This window comes from Cotesia typhae, unplaced genomic scaffold, assembly GCF_013202065.1.
Source record: "Cotesia typhae breed Kobodo isofemale line unplaced genomic scaffold, CoteBio_Ctyphae scaffold_152, whole genome shotgun sequence".
Classification (NCBI taxonomy): domain Eukaryota; kingdom Metazoa; phylum Arthropoda; class Insecta; order Hymenoptera; family Braconidae; genus Cotesia; species Cotesia typhae.
The window spans coordinates 10558197-10583872 of record NW_027423776.1 but is presented as its reverse complement, the minus strand read 5'-3'; the positions used below and the strand labels follow the sequence as shown (position 1 = coordinate 10583872).

The following is a 25676-nucleotide window of genomic DNA, read 5'->3' as shown; positions in this document are numbered from 1 at the left end:
TTAAGCGAAAATTCTTATGATATAATTTAACAAATTAAAAGAATGCATATTAAAGAAGATGGTTACAAAAAATAAATTTATGAAAAAATGTTATTAAAAAAACCTCTTGACATTTAATTGAAGCAGAATGATATTATTCTGTGATGTAATAAAGCATGTAAATGTCAGTAAAGGAAAATAGTGATGATAATCGTGGGTTTTAAGTATTCGGTTACCCAAATTCGCGAGGTGTAGTACAGCAGGGGCGACCACATCCTCGTTCGCATTGGAACTAAGATAAATATCTAAAGAAACGAAGCAAAGAGCGAGAGATGAATAAGATAAAGGAGAAATAAGGTCTCGAGTTATGTATCAACCCTCCAAAGCGGGCTGCCATTGGCCGCTAGAGAACACGCCCTTAATTCGCCCACGTGGTCTCCCACCCCCATGAGCCCGAGGCTCCGCCCTGGAGAGCCACCCCCGCAGATCCACTCCAGGACGGGAAACGGAAACTGGGTCAACGCGAATGTGTCCCGGCCGATACGAGTCAACCCGAGACTCGAGACTCGAGATCACCGAGCTTGAGTCGCTGCTCGCAGTCCCGTGGAAAACACCCCCAAAGCCCGTCCGTCGTCACCCACGCAGTATTTGGCTCTCGCTCCACTCGCTTACTACCTTTTAAACGTTCATTATTTTTAACTCACGTTCGCTAAGGACTTCCACCGTCGTTAACGACTACAACTTCGTTTTTGGTAAGTTTTCTTATAATTGTTAGTAGACATTTGCTTTGTAGTTTTTTGTTATTTTGATTTTATTTATTTATTTATTTTTTTTTCGAAGTAGAAATTTTTTTTGCGTGAAAATTTCTTTGAGGTTCTCATTGGAAGGAATAATATTTTTTTTTTTAGTGAAGTTTTTTATAAATTTTATTGAGAGAAGAATTTTTCATCTAGTATTAGTTTGAAAATTTTCTTCAAGTAAATAATTTTAATTTTTTTATTAATAATTTTAAGAATTCAAAATTTTTAAAAATTAATTAGATGAAAAATCATGATCTTATTCAATTTTTAATTAAATTTAAATTTTACAAGTAAATAATTTAAATAACTTAAATAAAAAAAATTTTGTGAGTAACAATCTTGAATGAAAAATAAAGAAAAAAATTTTTTTTTATAAATAATAATCAATAATTTGAGAATATATATCTTTTTTATAAGAAATATATTTTTTTTCTCAGTGTAAATTAAATTTAAAAAATTTCTCTTTTAAATTTATTTTAGAAGAGTTTTTAGAGACTTTTATAATTTTTTAAATTGTTTATTGATTGCAATTATTTCCCTAAAAAATAAGTTAAATAAATTATTTACAATCTGAAAGAATAATTTCTATAAAAATTGAATGAAAGATTTTTATTAATTCTAATTTTAAACAAACTCTAAAATTAATTAAATAAATTTATTATTATTTGTTAAATCAAGCAATTAATAAATAAATAAATATAATTATTATTATTAATTACAATTAATCAATAAGCAATTGAAAAAACAAGCCGCGACACCTTCTCAATAAAATTCTTCAATAGGTAATATTATTTGCAAGTAGAAAAATCATTACATGGTCAGACAAACACAGACGATAGACTTGTACTACTTGTAAGATGAAAATCTTTAAAAATTACCGCAATTAAATAGATCTAAAAATTCTTAAAGATATTTACTGCTTAATTGCGATAATTTTTGTGATAATTCACAAGTATCACGATAATATTTCACAAGCCATTATCATTTTCATTGAAGAAGATTAAATAAAATGAATATAAATGCAGTGAAATGCTGGTGATTGTACTGTTAGATGATTTATTAAGGAAAATCAAACGCTGTCCATGTTTCTTTGACCGTGCACCTCTTGTTGCTCAGTTTGAGGACAACCGAGAATAACTGAAGCACATTGTTATTGTTGATTGTTGTAGGGAGCCAAAGCAGGGGCACTACGACAGAGACATGGACAATGTGCAAATGATCGGCACTAAAATTACTGCCATCAAGGATTACTTATATGTAAGAATATCGTCATCACTTTTCTCGTTATCATTTTCATCATCATTATCATTATTATTGTTATTATTATTATTTTTTTTTTAGTTACTATTATTATTAAAATTATTATTATTATTATTATTATTATTATTATTATTATTATTATAGTGTAAAAAATTTGGAGTGGATTCGAATTATAAATTTTAAGGAATAATTCTGGAATTTTTGTTCAGAATTCCGGAATTTAAAAATATAAAAAACAATTTTATTAAAAATATTTCTGTTATAAACTTGCGAAATAATTTTTATGAAAAGATATTTGACAAGAATATTCATTAAAAAATAATATTTGTGGAAGAATATATTTAAATTTTTTCAGCAAAATGATTTCAGAGTAAATTTTAATTTTAATCCGAAAAGCATCCGAATTTTTAGAGTAAAATGAATTTTATAATTAGCTTAAACAAATTTCAAATGCAAAATTATTAACAAATTGCTTTAAGCAATTTATCTAAAGTTCAATAATCTAAATATTAATTTTAATTTTCAAAAATTAGGATTTTGAACATTGGAAAAAAATTTTTATAAAAATTATTTTTTTTTTTTTAAATCTTGTCGATTTATATTTGAGATTTTCACAATTTTTTAATTTTATTTAAATTGCAAAATATATTATTTAAGAATTTTGTATTTTTAATTTAAAATAAAACAAATAATTACAATTTATTAAATTCTTATAAATAATTTTTTTGTCAAACGAATATTATGAAAATTAAATAAATGAATTTTTCGTAAATTTAATAAATAAAATCAACAGAAAAAAAATTATTTTTTACCCACTCCGCGAAATTTTTACAGTGTATTAATATTTTTGTTACTAATAGAACTTTTTAAAAATTAATTACAAATTTAAAACCAATTTTTTTTTTAATTACAGAACTTCGCGCGAACGCATTCACCAACGAGACTAATGGGTTCCGAGAACACGTACTCGCTGAGCAAGGAGTCAGCGAATCTGAAGTACTCCGGTGAGTAGAAACCTCAAAAAAAATTTTAATTAAAAACCCAGCAGGTGTTTTTTTGTTTCTCAAAATTTTGATCTCGAGCACAATATTGTGATTTAACACCAGAGAAATGAATCCGGACTTAGGATGTCACAGGGGTGCATAATAATGGAGGATTTCGGGTTGGCTCGAGGCACGTCGCGTGAGTACTCGACGAGTGGCTCAGGACAGATTACACGCCGCAGGGGACTTTGTAACGCTTATGTTAGAGGAAGAAGGGTTTACTACACATCTCCGGGCCCTGCTGGAATACACTCGCGTTATTTGCTTTTTCACAAGTGTCAGCCCACTGATAACGGCCCGTCGGCGGCCGACGTCCCACAAACACTCCGCTATTTACTATTCAAATTACCGGAATCAATCTTCAGGTTCATATTTAATAAATTGTCCTCGCATATGTTTTATGATTTAAATTAGGTGGGTTATTTTTCGAGAAAGATATTTTATTTTATTTGGAGCTTCAATTTGAAAGTTTAAGGCAATTTTTTGGGGAAATTAATTGGTGAAGATCTGCTCTGTAAGAATGAAATTAAGGTCGGGCGCAGCTGGCGCTTACAAGACTGCCGATTTATCAAATCGACTTAAATGGATGTCCAGTTATTTTGGTACAGCATGAATCTGGATCTTAAATTTTTATCAAACAAAATTTAATTGAATATTTATTTAGATTGTTTTCAAATAAAATTTTAGAAATTATTTTTCACATTTGTTGACTTAATATTTTTTTAAGGATTTATTAAAATTGAAACATAAAAAAAAATTATTTGATGAGTACTGATTGGTTTTTAAATTTAATAGAATAATTTTGATTAAATATTAATTTTATAAATTTTTATAAATGCTTATTGACTTAATTTTTTAATTAAAAAATTTTATAAAGACTTTATTAAAATTAGAACAGCCATAAAAATTTTTTTTAAATTAACTTGTTAAAAAATTAAAACGAATAAAAAAATTTTTTTGATTTTAATCTTGAAAAAAATTCAATTAGTTAATTTAAAAAAAAATAATATTTGATCAATTTTGAATTCCTGATTATTGATTTAAAAAATTACTTAGGATAAAAGAAAAAAAAAATAGCAATTAATTTAAAAAAAGAAAAAAAAGTTAAGAGTTTATTTGACTATAAGAAGTTTATGGATGGTAAAGATAATTCACCGTTTGGATTCCCCGTAGGATTGAATAGAGAAAAAAAGTACGAGAATCCCTAGACAACGCGGTCGCTGCGTGGTTGCTTATCCGTGGGATCGCGGTAATGGAAAGGAAAGTCGCTGTCGGAGGGGCTACCAGTGAGCTCGGTATACTTCTTGGGTACTTTATAGTTGGGCTGTGAAAAAGGGACAACATAATCTACGAAGGATTTACCGAATCTGGATCAAGACCGCCGTGCAGGTCCTCCGCTATTTTGTCTTCATCTCGGCCTTTATCTGGGCACTCAATCATCTTATTTTCCCGGGATCCAGCTATCTAATCGACATTGATAGACAACATCTTCATCTGCTTATGGCAACTGATGGTGTCGCCCCACCAAACAAGTGAGAGTGTGTCAATTTAGGTCTATACTTTCAATTGTTTGATGAGGTGAAATCATTCTAATTATTTCTCTACTGGAATTAAGTATATAATTATAATTATAAGCTTCTACTTCAAGATAACAAAGAATGATTGTTGAAAATTTATGGTAAAATGTTATTATTGTTATTTAATCATCTATTTGTTAATTCAATAATTTTTTATGGATAAAAATTCATCTTTTGGGTTGAATTGAAATTTTTTATGAAAATTAGATTAAAAAAAATTTTATACTTCATTATAAATTAAATTCTTGATTGATTTTTGGTAAAAAAAATTTTTTTAATGAATATTTGATAAAATTATACATTGAAGTAAAAAAAAAATTTTTTTTCGTTCAAAAATCCATTAAAAATCAATTTTATCCAATTTTTTAATTGGAAAAAAAATTTTTAATTAATATTTAACAAAATTTTGAGTAAAAAGATCAAACTTTTGATACAAAATTAGTTTTAAAAATTTTTCAGGTTAATTTTTCGTTAAAAAAAAAATTTATAATCGAATTTTTAATAAAATCAAACATAAAAAATTGAATAAAAATTTTTTTTATCTCAAATTTTATTAATAATCAATTTTAATATATATTTTGTCTATTTTTTGGTGTAAAAAATTTCAAAATCAATATTTAAAAAATGTATGCAGTGAAAATAATTTTTACAACCAAATTCTTGATAAAAAAAATTCTACATTAATTAAAAAAGAAATAATTATAATATTCCAGACATAATTCCTATCAATGCTGAGGGATATCCCACCACGAAGGAATTCCTATCGAAGGTCGTCGACATTCTGCTGGACTACGTGAAGGCGCAAAATGATCGCAATTCGAAAGTCCTGGAATTCCATCATCCAGCTGACCTGATGCGAATTCTGGACCTCGAGATACCGGACAACGGGCTGACGCTCCAGCAGCTTCTGATCGATTGCTCGACCACTCTCAAGTACCAGGTCAAAACCGGTGAGTTTATTTAGAATAATAATAAATAATAATAATAATAACTGCTAATACATGGAAGGAATAATTGCTGCTGGAGCAAAAATAATTCCAGTAAAAATAAACCGAGATGTTGGAAGGGTAAGCAAACGATAAGCCGCATAATTTCATATTCAATTTAGCATACGCCCGGACTGAATTCGCCGGAGATAAGATACGCCGCTGGAGATAGCTGCACTAGTTTCTACCCATCTCCCTCCAGCTTTGCCTCCTCTTACCCCGCACAGAACAGAACCCCAAGCTGTGTACACACACGTTATGTGTTATGGCTGTGATAAATAGTCCGCAGAGGATTAAAGGAGTCAAAAAATAATAAAGGATCTAGATTCTTGTACACGTTCTACGACGACACTTTATTATATATTGATACTGATAAAGTTTTTTTAATTTCAATTTTTTTTTGGACAAAAATATTCGAATTTTATTTTACTAAATAAATTTTTTCATAAAAAAAAAATTAAATTGACTCAAGAAAAAATAATTTTAAAGAAATTTATCTTGAATAAAAATTTTTGAACCAACAAAAATTTTATTTAAGTCAATAAAAATTTTTTATCTATGTTTCTTAACTTTTATTAAATTAAATGATAAATTTATCAGACCAAGGCTAATAATTACAATTATTTCGGCGGATAAAGAAAGCCATAAGTCAACCACAAGTCCCCTTCCCCGGTAGGATGTATCGAGTCTCCGTCGATTCGATTACCAGCTTGAATGGATGCTAATGTACAATAGCGTGCGGGAAAAACATTCTACGAGTGAGAATAAGATTTGGTACTGTATCATGCAAGTACAGTGAGGAGACAGCGAGATGACAGCGATGCATCTGTATGTGTATTATATGTATGTTTATTTATGTGTGCATGTCTGAGAATTGAAAGAGACCCTCGCGGGTTCACAACAAAAACTCGTTATTAGATTATGTACCCCGAGAATTTAGACGCAACCCCCTTCGGTTGTACTTCTATTCACGGGTATCGATCTCGAGATAGAATCCCGAGCGAGGGAAGAACCATTTCGTGGGGAGTCGAGGATGAAATTATTTCAGGAGGTTTTGATATCTGTTATGCGCCCACGAACCCACCGATGACCGGAGATTGCGGCGGGACAATAAGGCTACAGGGGAGTGATAAAAATATGATTGACAGTTTATCTTTGAACTCTACTTTTGGGGTAGATAGTGTTTGATTTTCAGTTGGTAGAAGTGTTTTTTGCTGATTATAATAAAATTTTTTACTTTTAAATTAAGGACCGAGTTTTTTTCTTGTTCATCTTTTAAAGATTGTTTTAAATTTATTAAAAATATTTTATAATTCAAAAAGTAAAACAAAAAATTTTTTTTAAGATTTTTGAGTCAAAATTTTGGAGAAAAAAATTTAATAATTAAGAATTAACAAGGAATTTAAATTAATTAGTGTTTCTAAATTTGGAAAAATAATCATTTAATAATTTTATTTAATCAAAAATTAACTAAAATCATTAAAAGTATTTAAATGTTAGAAAAAAATTTTTTTTGATAATTTTTATGTCAAAATTTTGAAAAAAAAAGATTAATGATTAAAAATTAAAGAGTTCTTTAATAAAATTTTTGTATCGACGCGTAGGAAAAAATATTGGGAAGAAATTTAATTAAAAAAGAAAACCTAAAAAAAGTTTTTAAATAAAAAGAAATTAAAAATCATTCGGATAAATTTAAAAAAAAAAAAAAAAAAAAAAAAAAAAGAATGAAAAACTGCTTTAGGACACTAGTGAAACTAAAATGATGGGGGACAACCAATTGAATAGGATCGGTGTAATTAAGAGCCATTTCTACACGATTTTGTAACCCCAGTAACCGAGAGATCCGAAAAGCAGCTCACAGCTAGAGAAGAGGGTGAGATAGGTGGAACAGTAAATAGGGGCTCCAGAATATGGGGTAGTTAAAGTCGGTACATGTACTCCAACCTCGTCTTTTTCTATTCAATCTATTCTCTTCTATCGAATTCTATTTCCAAACCTTTGAATGGCTGCATAGCGACGCGGATCGTCCGAGACGAATGGCATTTCTCGGAATTTAAATTGCCAGGATAGGAGTTTCGCGTGCACTTGTTTCTGGAATCCTCCGATATTTTGACGTGTCACGGCTGCGATTATACCCCAGGAACCCTCGAATTCCAGAGACGAGTAATTTTTTCAGCAGCGAGCTACCCCAAGAATTTTGCGTATTTAAGAACTTTTACTCGGTTTCTCTTTTTATTATTTTTACCCCTGCCGAAATGACGAGCCGAAGTATTCATCAGTCTTTTCTTTGTTTTTTAAGAATTTTTTCATACCAAAATTTATTTTTTTTATTAAAAAAATTTTTTTAAAAGTAAAAAAACTCTTTTAAAAATTTTCATTGTCTAAAAAATTAATTCTAGAAAAGTTGCTCACACTGATAGAAGGATTTATTAACTATTTATAGTATTTAATTTATTTGAAGACAATTATTAATATTTTTTAACATTCAATAAATATTTATTTGGAAGGAAAGTAAATTTATTTATAGTTAACAAAGCTTATTAAATATAAACAAATCCTTCTATCAGTATACAATTTATCAAGTCTAATGATCTCTTAAATTCACGCGCATCCCCAAAAATTTTCCAAGCTCTCAAACAAAATAATTAATAAATAATAACAATAATAAGCCAATTGGCTTTTGAAATTTGTGTGAAATAAATTCCTCTTTAGTTGATATGATTGATAACCAAGTATTAACATTAAGCCCGAGTTACACACTTCTCTTGATACTAAATCCAGAGTCCCCTAATTTATCACCGGGTGCGGGGTCTGCTTGCGACAGGTCTCCCCAAGTCCTCTACTGGCTCTGTTTACTACTGGAGTTTACGCCGTTATTTCTTATGCCTTATGTTTTATTTTATTTCCATCTCCACCATTTATGCTTTTAATTCCGCCTCGACACACTAACTTCCCTCAAATTAGCCCTTATAAATAATCGCTTTAATTTACCAATATTTTTTTTTCGAAAAAACTTCTCACTAATATCAAAAAAATTTCTTTAAATTTTATCAAAAATAAATATTTAATAAATCAATTAAATAAAAAGAAAAAAAAAACTTAACAGCTCTAAGAAACAATCCCAAAGATTTATTTCCAGCCGAGAAAGCTGAGAATTTAATCAAGAACAAATATATCAATAAATGTCGGAAATAGCCCGCTCAAAAGAACGTATTAGGTATCTAAAATCTTTCTGCAAGCACGAGTACTATTTCCACGTTGAGTCGTTTGTCGTGCACAGTTATATCCGCAATTACAGTGGTTTGTGACTCGAAGCACACGTCCGGCGTTGCTAGACCCAGTCTGAGAATTTATCCGAGGGTTTGTCTCCTGTATCTATCTCAGATCATACCGTCTGCAATTTTTTACTTCGCCTTCTGTCTTGCCATTCGATACACTCCACAGAAACATTCGTATATATACTTAGGGGGTGGATGCAAAGAGAGGGTGGTTAGTTGGTTGAGGGTTGATGATCCGAAGAGCCCGCATTTTGCGCGTCATACGCGTCGCTGCGCGACTAGATTGTTTGCAGAGGCTCTCAAATCCAACACTTGCACATCAAAAATTGTTTATTTATTTTTCAAATAAATTAAAAAAAATTTTTTTTTTTTTTTTTTATTAATAATCTAATGAAGAATTTATTTTTAAAAAAGCAAAATTTATAAAAAATTTTTTTCTTTATTTAATTCAAGTCTGAAAACATTAAATTATATTTATTTATTAAATGGATGAAAAATTTAATTTTTTTCAAGAAAAATCAATCAGAAATTTTCTAATATTTTTTTTTTAATTAAATTGAAAATTGGAAAATTTTTAAAGTGAAAAAAAAAGCTTGACTTTGCAAATAAAAATGAATAATTGGCTGTTTTATGGTCAAAATTGAACTAGTCCTCAAAATAACTTACACTAAGTCGTAAAATAGGACAATTAAATACAAAGGACAGCTGCAGTGACCGTTTTATTGTACTTTAAAGATTGGATTGTTCAATAAAACCTTGGAACAACACCGACCCAAACTCCAAGCAATAAAGTACCGGAGAAATGCAATGAAAACATCTGCAGGGACGCCAATAAATTTAAAACTTAATTAAATTTTTTTTTTTAAATAAAAAACGCGAACTTTTTCAGTAAAAAAAAGTATCGAGAGCTTATATATTTAATTTAATTTAATTCTTAAAAAAATAGCCACTAGAATAATTACAGTATTTAATAAAATATCTAATTATTAAAATTTAGGAGAAAAGTTCAGTAATTTAGAATTATTGAAGCGTTAAATAAAGATAAAGTGATTTTTACCAAGTAAATTTGAAAAATCATTTAGGGTCAGATAAATAGAGACAGATAGAGAAATTTGTCCCCACTTAAGATGTAAAGAGAGAATTAACATTACTAATGTAGCAATAAATAGACAAACCCGATTATATTGATCTGGGTAATCTAAAGATCATCTGAAATCACTTGGTTCAGTGAGTGAGCAGTTGGATCTCCACTCGGGCAAATCCAACATCACATTTGGAGCAATATCTACCAAGGGGAAACTACGGGAACCCCATATGAGGCTAAAGACTCCTACTAGCATCACACGTCAATCAGCTCAGTAATTCCGAGAGATTAAAACGCTTTGTACTTATACGAACATTGAACATCAAAAATGTCCTCTCTTCTTCAACTCCATCTCCATCTGTGTTACTATTTTCATTAATACGCTTTTATTTTATTACTATACTTTAGTTATACTTTAAGAATGTTTCTCCGACAATCCAAAAAATTTAACTGATTGCTGAGTTAGGCAAAATTGAATTATTTGTATATTTTTTTAAATCGTTAAAAATTATAAAATAATAAAATTGAATTTTTCGGAACTAAGTAATAAAACTTTATGATAATTATAATAATAAAAAAATTTTTTTTAATTATTAAAAATTGAATTTTCTATAATACTTTTTTTGCTAAAAAAAAAAATAATTTTGATTTGATATTTTAATATATTATTAAAACAAAAGTGAAATATATAAAAAATATAGTGACATAAGCCTTCCGAGTGTTGATACGAGCTGAAAGGAGGGTGGGACCCATCAAACAAAAGCATTAAGTTTGATCCAGCACAATGTTCAGCCAAGCAGATGACAACATACTCGGAGCGGAAGCTTAAAGCTGCTCCATCTTTTTCCTCCATGTTTCCCATCATCATCAGCAGCAGCAAGTGCTAAAACTAGACTTTTAAAGCTCCCCGTTGTACCTACCCTGTCATGCTTTATACACCCACACATATATAAATATATACCTAACAATACATGCATATACACATGTACTCTCTACTATACGTCACAAGTCACTTGCAAAGACGATGTCACGATCTAAATTATTCCCGCGTGGGAATGATTAATTATCATGTTAATTAATCTTCCCACGAATCACGTCTGACGGCTAGCTGATTAATCTTTCGGTGTTTTTTTTATCGACGATAAATAATAAATTTAATTTAATAATTATTATTATTTAATTATTTAATTAATTAATGACTAAAAAATTGTGATTTTTTTTTAATTTATCTATTAGGACACCCGCATTTCTTCAACCAGTTGTCATGCGGTCTGGACGTGGTGTCGATGGCGGGCGAGTGGCTCACGGCGACTGCAAACACCAACATGTTTACCTACGAGATCGCTCCGGTGTTCATTCTGATGGAGCATGTGGTCCTGCAGAAAATGCGCGAGCTAATCGGGTGGAATACCGGGGATTCTATTCTCGCTCCCGGAGGGTCAATTAGTAATTTGTACGCATTTTTGGCTGCTAGACACAAAATGTTTCCCCAGTACAAAGAGCGCGGACTGGCTGCTGTTGGCGGTCAGCTTGTTATGTTCACTTCCGATCAGGTATTGTTTAATTAATAAAAAAAAATATCATTACAGCTTGTAATATTCGTTACAAAAATATTCAATGAAAAAAAAAAATTAATTAAATTAATTTAATAAAATATAGTCAACTAATCAAATTACTTTTTAAGCAAAAAAAAGATTACAATTGAGCAATTGAGGATGCATTTCATCCTAAAATTTTCTGTAAAACCCCCTGCATCTTTTGTTACAAATTTTATCTATATTTTTTTCTCTTAGCCAATTAAAAAAATCCTAATTTATTTGTATAGATACATTAATCTTAATTTCATAGAAAAAAACACAATTTATCTGTTAAAAATATTACAAAAATATAATTTTTTCTACTGATGAGAATAAATTTATTTTTTACCAAAAATTCTATTCATTATATTTATGATCGTGAATATTATTGACATGGATATTTATAATCTGTCAATAAAAATAAAGAAATTCAATAAATCATAAATAATAAATTCAGAAACTGATTTTTTTTTATCGAATAAAAATTTGTCCAAATTAGTGCCACTACTCAGTAAAATCATGCGCGTCGGTATGCGGTTTGGGGACTGACAACTGTGTAATGGTGCCCAGCGACGAGCGTGGCCGTATAATACCATCAAAGCTGGAAGAATTAATCCTGGAACGCAAAGCACGAGGTCACATTCCGTTTTTTGTGAATGCCACTGCTGGTACAACCGTGATCGGGGCGTTCGACCCCATTGCTCAGATTGCTGATATTTGTGAAAAATACAAGCTATGGCTCCATGTTGACGTAAGTTATTTTTTTTAATAAATTCCAGCGGATTTTTATTTCCAAATTTCACTTTAGAAAAATTAAGTTGAAATTTTTTATGTTAAATTTAAAACTTTTGATATAGAAATATAAATTGAAATTTATAAATTATGCAAGTAAATCCGGTGCGGGATTTTCGGCGCAAATGCCAAGTGTCTAAGCAGTCTTACTTTTAATAATAAATGCGAAAGCTCGCAAATAGGTTTAACTGCTATCGACAAATTGCCAGGAAATAAAATAAACCCGCTATTCAGTTCAAGTGATTAATCTTCAATTAGAGGTGAATAATTAACTGGAATTGGAAGATTAAAAATTCATTCTTTGTTCAAGGCTGCTTGGGGAGGTGGTCTTTTACTATCACGGAAATATCGTCATCCACGACTGACTGGAATTGAACGGTAAGTTTTTATTAATTTATTCAATTATTATATCATATTCTAGATTTTATTTAATTGTTAATAATAATAATAAATATTCCAATATTTTTATCTTTAATTGAGTAAAGTACCAGTGGTATAATAAAGCACAGTAATAAATTTTTTTAAGATTCTAATTTTAATAAATTTTAAGCAAAATTTTTAATTAAAAAAATGACTAATTTTTAATGCCGAATTTAGTAGGATTTTTTAAAATATCATTATTCTTATTATTTTGGGCGAAATATCAAAAATACAAAAAAATGATAAATGACCTTTTTTGTAGAAAATTAAATTTAAGGTCCTTATTAATTTTTTTTTTATATCCTGAATACTTTAGACAGAATATTAAATTAAAATAAAAATTTTTATAACTGAATTAAAAAAATTTTTTTTAAATTATTTAAAATAAAAATTTTTTATAGTCTACCCGAAATAGCTCCCATGGGAGTAATCATACACTTTTCTTGAGCAAGTGTCTGCCTAGAACCTTGTGTAAGGGCAGTGAACAGATGCGCTCGGATGCAAATCGTGGATTAATCTCGGCAGTCCCTGGGAAACAGACGAGACAAGCCACCCCGTGCGTTTAAACATCTCCGACCTCCACCCTACAGAGCACTACAATGCACACTGTAGAACACAGAATCCAGAAATAGCAAACGTGATCCCAGTGACGCTCAAGGGTTGCCTGCCAAGAGTCACTATTTTCATTCCTTCACTCGGATGCGAATTACTTAATATTTTTCTAAAAGATTTACAGTCCGGGTAGGTTCACTCCAGACTTTAGAATATTCCTGACGTTCTAAAGTGATTGTGCGGAGGATTACGCTGAGTGAATAGTAATGCTAAGTAATTTTTATACGAAAAGACATTAAAGTACTAAAACGCGTCAATTTATCGATTTCGTTGGCGATAAGCCCAGTAAAAGCAGCTCTTGCTGAATGGGAAACTGCCGCAGTGTATGTGTGTGTTTTTTCTGAAGGACTCCATCAAACTAAGCCCCAATAAACTATAAAACTTGAGGATTAACTCTCCCTGTGTGGGATCCCCAGTATATAGGAGTCGATAGTCCCGGTCTATCTCAAGTCCCGGTGGAGAATCCGGAGAGGCATCATCTGGAGCCACAGATATATTTTCTGTTTGTTTGCAAGAGCTTTTTTTGTAAATCCTTCTGTCAAATTTTAGTAGATATTTTTTTTGTCGGTAATTTAGCTGTTTGTTTTTTACAGTTAACTATTTTTTTTCTGAGGTGCCAACGTGTAATATCAGCAAGAATAAGTAATTGAAAAATACTGAAGAAAGAACTAAAAAAATATATTTTAATATTTTTAATTATAATTTTGGAAAAAAAAACCTTGAAAAAAATTCAATTTATTATTTAGTCGGTTTTTAAATTGAAAATAATTTTATTTAATTAATTTTAGAGCCCTGAATATTAATAATAAAAATTTTAGTAAATAATTATTAATATAATTGACTTTTTGATGAAGAATTTAATTTTCTACAAAAAAAAGTCTCATCATTTTTTCATATTTTTAATATTTCATCCAAAATAATAATAATAATAAAATTAAAATGCCGAGATATACTTAATAATTTTTCCTTCTTCAATATATTTTATTGAAATTAAAAAAAAAATACAATCTATTTTCCCCTCCGAAAAGTATCAAAGAGTTTACCCGAGGAAAGCGTAAAACTTTCTTTTCGCGTGTAGTGAATTTTGATTAAAATAGCTGGGCGATGAAGTGCCAGAGTGATAATGATAACCAAGCTCGAGCGGAGACAGACGAATAGAAGATAAAGTTGAAATATCCGCGGGCAGGAGCAACAGCTGGATCGGTTCCCCGAAGCGCATTTGCAGAACAGGACTCTCCTCTTATTGACGCGTCCGTCGTTTCGCCGGGCTGTCTATAATATTGAGAGAATTGAGAGGAGCCTGAAATAAAGCCTGGTCCCGACAATGCTGGATTAAACTCTGCTCGACAAAGGACACGTCAAACTTCTCTCTTCTGTTTTCTCACTCCAACTTCCGAGCTTTCCCTCCCGCAGATATATTTACAGACATCACATAACACACCCACTGGGTTTTGTTATTTCTATTTTTCATTCTGTTTTTTACGCGACACTGTTTGCTCGTCCTGGTAAAGATACCAGTGATGATTATTCCAAGAGACGCCGGTTAAAAGCGCAAACATACCTTAAGAGTTAAAGGTCTGCGAGCTTTCTTTCATTCTCATTTATTTTATCCTTCCTCTTACTGCATCAATTGTCCTCGGAATAATGGAGCTCATTCTCTATTATCTATTCTTTGCTGTCATCATTCCTACGTACTGCGCTCGTTTTCTATTCCTGAGTTTTCTTTACAAACTTCTACAACTCGGCTCTTATTGTTGAGAAAACCATGTCAGTAATAAAAACTCTCAAGAACTCAAATATTAAAATGCTTTTTAAATTTTTTTTTTACTGAAAAACTAAAAGAAATATTTTGAAGCTTTTATTTAATTAATTTTTGCTGATAAGAAAAAAGCTTCTCTAAATTGATAAAAAAATTTTGTTTGTAAAAAAAAATTATAAAATAATTTTACTGAAAGATTTTACAATTTCTGAATTGAAAAAAAAATTATTTGGTTCTAGAAAAATATTTTTAATTGAAGAACAAAAATATTTTGAAGAGAATTTATAGCAATTTTAAAGATCAAAAAAATAAATTTTATTAAAACTACAAAAAAAAATATTTTTTCAAGGCCCTAAATATTAAAAATACCTAATTTGTTTGTTAGAATATTTAAATTCTTCAAATAAATATTTTTAATAATAAATTTTGGAAAAAAAAATTATAATTAAAAAAATTAATTTCCTCGAGATAATAAAATTAAATGTATATGATAAAGTGGTGACAAATGTAATTGATACATGGCAAGTGACACGGATGTCCAATTTGGATACGGTTGGCCCTTTAGCGCTCATTCACGAGCAGATACACTGGGACAATATCACTCGAGGTACAATACCCTCGAATAAGTACACCACTGCACGCGACTTCGAGTGCCGAGGAACTTTCATGTCGTCTGCAGTCACATACCATTAGTTACTCTTCGGCATCCTCATTTAACAATTTCACCGATTAACGTCACAAGCACTCTCCGTTTATCCGTAATATCATAATCATAATCCCTCTACTGCCCTATTTACATTTTTACACCTCAACGATTATTGTTGCTGTGACAATTGAGTTACAACTTGCAACTAATTTTCATTTAACCCAAAAGTCATCCTGTGTAATTGTTAAATAAAATGTCCAGAGAGATTTTTAGTCAAATGGAAAATAAATTTAAACGTCATCGAGCAAACTGTGCGGGGAAATGATTAATGTGATACGCAGAGCTGAATCTGAATCTGACGCATTTAGTTGTCCTTACCCTCCACCCTCCACCCTCCGCCCTCGCACACCCGTGGTATTTACTGGCGCATATAGGTGTCAACCCCAAAGGCCGCAGATTGCTGATATATATTGCCAGAGGCCCTGGGGATGCTAATTACCCATTACTTCAGTTATTCAATAATCCGATAATCCAATAACAATTACAAGTATTTCGTGCTGTACAAATATCTATCTATGCATAATTGTTATTGTTATTCGAAGGGGTTCTAAAATAAATTTCATGTGATTTATTTCATATATTTTGGAGCATGAGGTATTTAATTAATCTATACTTTTAAGAGAATAAGAAAAATTTTATGTTCAGAATAGTCATACGAAAAATTTATTTTTTGCATAATTAAGAAATGACCTTGTATCTGGTGAACTATTGACATTTTTAAAGATATAAGCTCATCCCGACATTATACTCATCGAGAGCTTTCATTTGAGTACCCACATCAATTTTTCATATATTTATATATATTATATATATGTACATATGAAAAATATATCAAAATACATGTGGGTACTCAAATGAAAGCTCTTGATGAGTGTAATATCAGGATGAGCTTATTATATCTTTAAAAAGGTCAATAGTTAAGAAAGTACAGTGCAATTTAACACAAGCCATTTTTTGATAAAGCAAAACTTTATTTTTTTAAGCCTGCTAATTATTTGATAGTTAATTTTTTCATTTGTTTATTTATGATTCTAGCGCTGACTCAGTAACCTGGAATCCCCACAAATTAATGGGTGCACTATTGCAATGTTCAACAATCCATTTCAAGGAAGAAGTAAGTCAAATTCAAAATAAAATCGCCTAAATTTTAATTAAATGAAAACTTCGGGGGCTTAAAATTAACAAATAAATATTATTGAAACGTTGATAAATCTATTCTGCGGACAGGGTTGATGGGCTTCAGTCTCGTATCAGGAACGTCATAAAGCATATATATACAACATACAGGGTCCGGGACACTACAGAGGAATTTAATTAAACTAAGAGATAACATATGTTGCCGAGAATGCTGACTGACTGGAGCTATGGATGCTCAGAGGGTTACACTCGACCCTACGGCACGTCGTAGTTATTGCTAACTCACCCCCTCGCTGGCAGACACACACTCACACACCTACGCACCCCGAAGATATTAAAATTCCTCGCGCCGGCTGTTACACTAGCCCCCGGAATATTTTTCCGAGCCCTGACAGCCAAACTTCGAAATAGAAGGGGTGATCCGTTTATTGTAACACGCGATTTTTCGTATTCGCAAATTCAATGAGAGAAAAATTTTCTTTTTAAAAAAATCAGCAATGATGTAATAATAAATTAATTTTTTTTTTTAATTTTAAACAATTCTATTTCTTGGCTGAAGAAATAAAAATTTTTTCTTCCAGTAACTTTCATTCAAAATTCTTTAAATAAATTTTTTCTGTGCAAACTTTCAATAATTATAGTCTAAACTTTGAAATTAATTTAATCTAACTCTTAATTAAGTAAGAAATAATTCTATTTTGCACTTGGAAGTTTGGGTGCTTCCTGTTACAACCAAGATGGCGGAAATTCGATAAACAAAACCGCCATTACGAAACTGATAATAGCCTTGTGAAAGTACACGGACGAGACCCGCGAAAGTGTGGGTGTATTTATGCATATATTTGTCTTCGGTTCCATTTCCGGTGCGCATGCGTCAGAGTTTGGATAACTGTACTGTGTATCAGAACAGAAGCGATATCGACCGGAACTCAGATAACATTTCCGTGATGCGCAAGCGAATCGCAGAACTTCACTTTAGCCTATTATATATCACTTTGACACACAGCCCACCCTTCAGCTACTCGATCATGTTTGAATTCATGTATAAATTGTATGTATATGACACCTAGTATCTCTCTCTATCTATTTGGACTATCAACGGATGATACCGTGCTTTATCATTTTTATTTCATCGGTCCCCAGTTTGGCTTTTGTTTGGGTTGTTTTTAATCTAACGACTTAAAATCAGATATTTTGTCAAATTTTACCCCTGTAAATCAACTATTGTCAATAAAATTTAAAACGGAGGGTAAAATAGTCGTAGAACGTGACTTTGGATCAGTTTTGATCTTCAAAATCAATGCAAGGGCTTTAAATAAAAATTTAAACAAAGTTTTAACCCTAAAAGAACAATATTATCGATAAAATCCAAGATCTGATGCCGAAAAAAATTTTAAACGTGACTTATAAAATGTTTTGATCTTTAAAATCAATGCAGCGAAATGTTAAGACCACTAAAGTTCTAAAAACTACCCAAAAATTTGTCACTTAAATTTTCCAGGGTCTTTTGATCAGTTGTAACCAGATGTCCGCCGAGTACTTGTTCATGACAGACAAGCTCTACGACGTCAGGTACGACACCGGTGACAAGGTTATCCAATGCGGTCGCCACAACGATATTTTCAAGCTGTGGCTCCAATGGCGCGCCAAGGTACTAACCTCCCTTTCAATAGATTTTCAAAATATTTAGCTACAGGAGAAGATAAAAAAATCATGGAGTTTTCTCAATTACAATCTTGTAGGGAACCGAGGGATTTGAAAAACTGATGGACAGACTGATGGAACTGAGCGAGTACATGGTCAAGCGCATCAAGCAGATGTCTGACAGGTTCTACCTGATTTTGGAACCCGAGCTAGTTAATGTTTGCTTTTGGTACTTGCCAACCCGGGTACGGAATATGCCTCATGGCCCAGAACGGGAGAGAATTTTAGGGGAGGTAAGATAATTTTTTCAGTGTAAAATAAATAATTATAATAATTAATTAATGACACTCACCATCTCTCCTCCAAGATTTGCCCAATCCTAAAAGGCAGGATGATGGAATCCGGCACTCTGATGGTCGGGTACCAGCCAGACGACCGCAGGCCCAATTTCTTCCGCAACATAATCTCCAGCGCTGCTGTAACGGAAGCTGACATCGACTTCCTGCTAGCCGAAATGGACCGTCTTGGCCAGGACCTTTAAATTACCAATTTTAATTTAAATTAAATTAATTACTTCAATTTTATTTATTTTTATCTTTAAATTAATACTGGCCTTCGGTTAAAAAATTGAGACTTTATTTTAAAGACAAACTACCCTACGAGCAACCATGAATATTGAATCAAGACATATGCCCAAGTGTACCCAGCGTCAATTACCTCGGTACACTTGCCTTTTAATAACTAAATTACTATAACGCATAAGTGTTAACTGTTGAATTATCAGACATCTAATTTATTGATGTTGGTCTTTACGAAAGTGGACACGATTAGTCTTAAGCGACTCATATCAGCATGCAATTATTATTAATTATAAATTTTAAAGTATATCAAGTATAACGCAAAGTATTTTATTATTTAAATAAATATTTAAGGAGGAATTGTTTATGGATTGAAATAATGCACGGAATTGCACGCGAGCTGGCTCGGCAGATAATATTTTGTTAATATCAAGATAAATATTTTAATGAGAGGATATTTAAATGAAACTGTAAGAAATGTGGATTCAATTATGGGTTTTTTTTTTTTAATAATTTTTTTTGGAATTTTGCAAGCTTTTTTTTAAATTATTAAAATTTAGTCGGGGAAAAATAATTTAAATCTTGATTTTTTTTTTTTTTTTTCAATTAAATAAAATTGTTTTTTATAATTAATTTTTCTTAATTTAAAAAATGAAATAATATTTTTTTTTATTATTTCAAAATATTAAAAAAACAGATTTAAATTATTCCCCGTAAATTTAGCATGAAAATTATAAATAAAAAAGAAAACTATGAAAGTACATGCTTATTAAATTAATCAAGCTAATTTTGCTAATTTGAATTAATAAAAAATTTTTTGTTTAAATATTAGCACGTTAATTAGCGAAACAGTCAATAATAATATTTTTAAAAAATTGTTTGAAAGTTTTAAAATTAATTTATAAAAAAAAAATAAAATAATTAGAGGGAAAATCGGTAGATTTTCAACGCCATTATTCAACCATCTGTAATGACTAATTATTTAGCTGTAATAAAATAAAAAATATATATTATTATAAATTATAAATTATAAATGAAGAAATAAAAAAAAAAAATGTATTTATGTATGATACATTTGCGTACATAAATTGTATAACCCTGTTTAGAAAAAAGCGCATGTGTAGAAGGGCAATAAAATTAATACCGGCGTCAATTCAGATCTGACAGATGATCAATAATTATGGTATGGATTAAATAATTGCAAAATTATAAAGCTGTATTAAATGTTGGTGTAAAATGTACGTCCAGAGTAGAAAATGCAACAACGCATTAAAATAATTAAACTAACAAAAATATAAATAAAATATATCTATATATCAAAGTAATATTATTTATGAAAAAAAAAAAAAAAAAAAAAAAAAAAAAAAAAAATGGTGCACGAAATAAATATTTATGAAGGGTGTATTTTTAGATTGCAAATAATTATTATAACTACAACAAAAAGGTATATTTAAAAAAAATATAAAAGTAAAAATATGTCCCGTTAAATTTGTGAAAACTATATTTTGACTAGTGGTCGATTCATTAGTCAACGTTAATATTTTCCTGAATGTTTTATGTCGTATCAAAAAATACTGTATAAAGTTATTGGGATATACTATTATATATATATATATATATATATATATATATATATATATATATATATATATATATATATATATATATATATATATGTATTTATTTTCCTTTGGAAATTTTTTATTATCGTTTTTAATTCAATAATTGTATTAGTTTTTCGTCTGAAGAAAATTACTTCTCAACATGGCTGCTGATGTGCGAAATGGCGGAGGCATGCGCGCACTTTTTGAATTTTTGTGCGGGAAAATTTAAATTGTTTGAAATTAAAATTGATTAATTTTTATAATTTTAAAGATTAAAAAAACTTTAATATTTTTTAAATATTTAGAGCTACATAAAAATTGAATTGAAATAATTTTGCATGTTTGAGAAATAATTTTTTAAAGACGAAAATTATTGGAATTAAATTCAACTTTCATCTTGTATATACTCTAACATTTTCGTTAAATTCATGTCATTGTAATTTATCTAGGAACTAAAGCGGTCATGTAACTTATACTGGGCTTGTATTGCTGAAAAAAGTATAGATAAACAACAAAATCACACGTCTTCCACCCGCTGAGGTATATGTTAGTGGTGTTAATTAAATTAATCGATTGTAATAAATTGTTTGATTAATTTGGATTTGTTTCCGTCAAGATAATTGTATAAGACGGAGTTTTGAGGTTTTTTAAATTAGTTGGTGGTTTTATTGTATATTATAAATTATAATTATTATTGTTGGTGTAGAAAATTATGCATTTAAATTGCCTAAAATATATCCTGTATGTGAATATATAATAAAATGCTGTTATCCTTATTCAAATTTTTTACAATTTTCCTTTTCTTCATAATTTTAAAACTTATTAGTATTTAATTAAGAAATAAAATTTTTAATAAATAATAATTTCTTTTTAAAAATTTCAATTACTAAATTTGCTAATTAAAGGAAGAAAAAAATAATTAATAATAATAATTTCAGAAAAAAAAATATAAATTGCTAATTAAAATGATAAAAAAAATACGTGATTAAAATTCTTAAAAATTTTTCAAAATAAACCTGTTAGTTTACGGTAAAACATGTTGATATTAAATCAGTATGTGAATAAATAATCAACGAGCTAGTCGACCTCGATAGCACCTCTTCTAATCCGTGAATTGTAGATAGTCAGTTCATTTTATTCTACGCCGCGTTACCATACAGATACACAAAAGTAATGAAGTCTTTTATTAATTATTCGCGAGATTGCGAGTTTCCGATTGAAAATTTGCCGTACGGAGTCTTTACTACTTCCGACCAGGTAACGATTTTTTTTTTCAATAAAAAAATAAATAAATAAGTTAAGATTTTTAGATCTTTGATAAATAATCAATAATTATTTGCATAAAGTTGATTTAATATCAGGTTAGAAATTTAAAATTTTTATTTCTTTTATAAGAAATTAAAATTTAATTTTTATATAATTTTTAATTGATAATTATTTATTTTTATCTTGTTATTTATAAATATTACTAAAATGAAAAATATAGATCCTTAAGGATTTATATCTAGTGTATCTTCGGCTGATAAAAGTGAGGAACAGTCGATAAAAATTCCGCGGTTTTTAATTTAATTTTTTAAATAATTTTTTTTGAGAGAAGTTATTATATAATTTTTTTTTCGGATCTTTAGACGCAGAAACATATAGGAGTAGCTATTGGAGACCAAATATTGGACTTATTTCTCATATCGCACTTATTTACCGGGCCGCTGTTATCAGGGAAGCAAGATGTCTTTCGTCAAGATTGTCTCAATGATTTTATGGCGCTTGGAAGACCCGCTTGGCTGGAAGCCAGGTCTACTATTCAGAAATTGTTATCTACTTCAAGTACAGAGCTTCAAGAAGAACCTTTGAGAACAAAGTAAATTTTATTTTTTTTAATTTATTTTAAAAAAATAAAAAATAATTTTAATAATTTTATTAATTACTCTTTCATTAAATTTATCAAAATTAAATCAATTAATACGCGTAAAAATTTTTAAATTAATCAGCTAATAAAAGAGTATTAAAAAATAAATTCAAGTTTAACCATCAATTAAATTTCCAGAGTATTCATAAAACAAGACTCAGCAAAAATGCATTTACCAGCAAAAATAGGAGATTACACAGACTTTTATTCGTCAATCTATCACGCAACAAATGTCGGAATAATGTTCCGAGGAAAAGAAAGTGCTTTGATGCCTAACTGGTACTTTGACCATAAATTCTCTAAATTTATCCCTCTATAATTCATTTTTAACAACGAACTTAATGGTTTATTCACAGGAAATATTTACCAGTAGGTTACCACGGTCGCGCCAGCTCGATTGTAATATCCGGAACTCCTCTGCACCGTCCAAGAGGCCAAACTGTCCCCGTAGAAGGGCAAGCTCCAGTTTACGGAACTTCTAAACTCATGGACTTTGAGCTAGAAGTCGCGTTTTTTGTTGGTGGAGCTCCAAATAAACTTGGAGAATCTATTCCTGCTTCAAAAGCTTACGATCATATTTTTGGGATGGTTTTGATGAATGATTGGAGTGGTAAATTATTAATTTAATCGTCAGCTATAGTGTAAAAAATTTTGGTTCAAAAATGGTCCTCTAGACCACTATACTAAAGATAAATTTAATTTAATTAATTAATAAGTAATAATTTAATTAAATATCAAGAAAAAAAATTGTTTTATTAATCATTATTTGATTTTAATTTAATTAATTTATTTATTTATTTATTTATTTATGTAATTAAATTTTATCTTTAATGTAATATTTTAAAAGTCCATTTTTATACCAAAATTTTTCCTAACTTAAAAAATTATAAAAATAAATTTTTTTAATTAAATTACTAGCCAGAGACATTCAAAAGTGGGAGTACGTCCCCTTGGGTCCTTTTGGAGCAAAAAATTTCGGGACTACAATTTCACCGTGGGTAGTAACTATGGAAGCTCTAGAGCCTTTCAAAGTTCCAAACATGGACCAAGATCCAAAACCATTCGAGTATCTTCAGCACAATAATTCTTGCAATTTTGACATCAAACTTGAAGTCGACATCAAAAGTAATAACAAATTTAATAATAATTTACTTTAGTAATTATTTACCTTTAATTGGTTGTAATTTCAGCTCCCAAAGGAATAGTGACGACAGTATCACGCAGTAACTACAAAAACATGTACTGGACACCTCAGCAGCAGCTGGCTCATCACACAGTCACTGGTTGCAATGTTAATCCCGGAGATTTGATGGCCTCTGGTACTATAAGTGGTGAAGTAAGTTTATTAAAATTAGTTAATTTTTTATAACAGTAATTAGTCGACGTTTTTAATTTTTTGGTATTTTTTCATTTATTAAATTATTAATAAATTAATTTAAATAATTTTTTTTTTTTTTAGGCTGCTGATTCGTTTGGATCCATGCTAGAATTATCATGGAAAGGAACAATGCCAGTTTCAATGCAAGATGGTACTACTAGAAAATTTTTGCAAGATAATGATGAAGTTATTATCCGCGGCTACTGTGTTAGAGATGATTACAAAGTTGGGTTTGGCCAATGTGCTGGAAAATTGCTGCCTGCCCACTCTGATTAATTATTTTTTATATTTTTCATTCCAATAAAATTTAATTAAAATTAATTTAGTAAATATTTGATAATTTATAATATTAAATTTAGCTGTCACTTGATTAATTTTTAATTTTATCTAACAATTAAATTAATTCTAAAAAATTGCATTTTTAATTTTTTTTAATTTCTACATGTCAATTTTTTTTTGCTATAATTTATTTGTCAACAAAAGTTCTAAAAATTATTAAATATCTGCTAAATTAATTGTCATGATAATTTTAATATTTGTTTTTTAACAATTAAATTGCAAGTAAAAAAATACTTAAAAAAAATTGATTATTAACATTTAATTGACTAATAAAAAATATAGAACTCTAAATTACCGTTATACACTAACCTTCAAATATTTACGTTTACTGCCTTACTACATGACTAACTAACTTCTTCTAGCATTTAAAAAATCACGGTTACTTATGCGATGCAAAACCTATTGTTATAGTTTCAAAAAAATAAAAAAAATTTGCATTTGTAAAAAACTTGAAAAACTATAAGTACAATTTTTTAAAAATATTTTTTAGTTCTAATTTAATGAATTAAAATAATTAAAAAATTCAAAATGTCAGCTAACTTTAGTATTATTTGTTTTTTTATTTTTTCTATTAATTATTAGGTTACGTAGATTAAATTTACAAATTTTAAAAATTTGATATAATATTTAAGTTAGCTGTCATTTGACAATTTTTTAATTTTTTTTTAACAAAAAATTTGTTCCGAAAAGTTATTTTTAAAAAATTGCATTTTTAATTTATTAAATTTTCTAAATGGCCATTTTTTTTTTTTTTTTTTTTAGTGCAGTAATTTATTTTTTAGAAATATTGTTAAAATTATTGAATATTTGCTAAATTAATTTTCATAAATTTGACTACTACGCGTGGATCTATTTAAAAAATACTTTAAATAATTTTTATTAATTATTTCGTTACAGAATAAATAAATTTTTTATCTAACAAATCCCTACAATGAATGAAAATAAATGACGTGTGAAGTGTGAAGTTAGTCAATAGTCGAAACTCGCAAAAAAATGGGAGCTGATTCCTTATTGGTCAAAATTAAGGCACGCGCGCGCAGCGCGCTATTCAAATTTAAAAATTTTTTTAGTAAATTCTAAAGTATAGCATAAAATCTTCCTTACCTGCAGTAAGAAAAAGTTTCAAAGTGTTGTATAATTTCTGTTTACTATCCAGAGACATGGAAGACATTTTTTCCGCTGGAAAAATATCATTACTGGAACAAGTAAACGTCAAA

General features: G+C 29.4%; 2 protein-coding genes across 3 annotated transcripts; both read left to right on the top strand.

The window, feature by feature from the left end:
* The first annotated feature begins 536 nt into the window (after positions 1-536).
* On the top strand, positions 537-21612 carry Gad1 (glutamate decarboxylase). 2 transcript variants are annotated; one of them, XM_074256463.1, is made up of 11 exons: positions 537-731; positions 1949-2036; positions 2953-3043; positions 5373-5609; positions 11244-11560; positions 12084-12335; positions 12687-12754; positions 16909-16987; positions 18512-18661; positions 18753-18947; positions 19022-21612. In XM_074256463.1, the coding sequence occupies exons 2-11, from the start codon at positions 1980-1982 to the stop codon at positions 19193-19195; spliced, it is 1620 nt and encodes a 539-aa protein (XP_074112564.1). In that variant the 5' UTR covers positions 537-731; positions 1949-1979; the 3' UTR covers positions 19196-21612. The 2 variants fall into 2 exon arrangements, with proteins under 2 accessions (XP_074112564.1, XP_074112565.1); XM_074256464.1 differs by lacking the exon at positions 1949-2036 and having other exon boundaries at positions 538-731.
* Positions 21613-21973: 361 nt separating this feature from the next.
* Faa (fumarylacetoacetate hydrolase) lies at positions 21974-24916 on the top strand. The gene is made up of 7 exons (XM_074256047.1): positions 21974-22093; positions 22465-22694; positions 22881-23021; positions 23099-23352; positions 23661-23867; positions 23933-24078; positions 24202-24916. The coding sequence occupies exons 1-7, from the start codon at positions 22010-22012 to the stop codon at positions 24394-24396; spliced, it is 1257 nt and encodes a 418-aa protein (XP_074112148.1). The 5' UTR covers positions 21974-22009; the 3' UTR covers positions 24397-24916.
* Positions 24917-25676: the final 760 nt, after the last annotated feature.

Coding starts and splice junctions, on each gene's coding strand:
- Gad1 (XM_074256463.1), top strand. CDS start 1,980: ATGGACAATGTGCAAATGATCGGCACTAAAATTACTGCCATCAAGGAT. Junction 12,755..16,908: donor CGACTGACTGGAATTGAACG/GTAAGTTTTTAT, acceptor TTATGATTCTAG/CGCTGACTCAGTAACCTGGA. Junction 16,988..18,511: donor CAATCCATTTCAAGGAAGAA/GTAAGTCAAATT, acceptor TAAATTTTCCAG/GGTCTTTTGATCAGTTGTAA.
- Faa (XM_074256047.1), top strand. CDS start 22,010: ATGAAGTCTTTTATTAATTATTCGCGAGATTGCGAGTTTCCGATTGAA. Junction 22,695..22,880: donor GAAGAACCTTTGAGAACAAA/GTAAATTTTATT, acceptor TTAAATTTCCAG/AGTATTCATAAAACAAGACT. Junction 23,353..23,660: donor TTTGATGAATGATTGGAGTG/GTAAATTATTAA, acceptor TTAAATTACTAG/CCAGAGACATTCAAAAGTGG.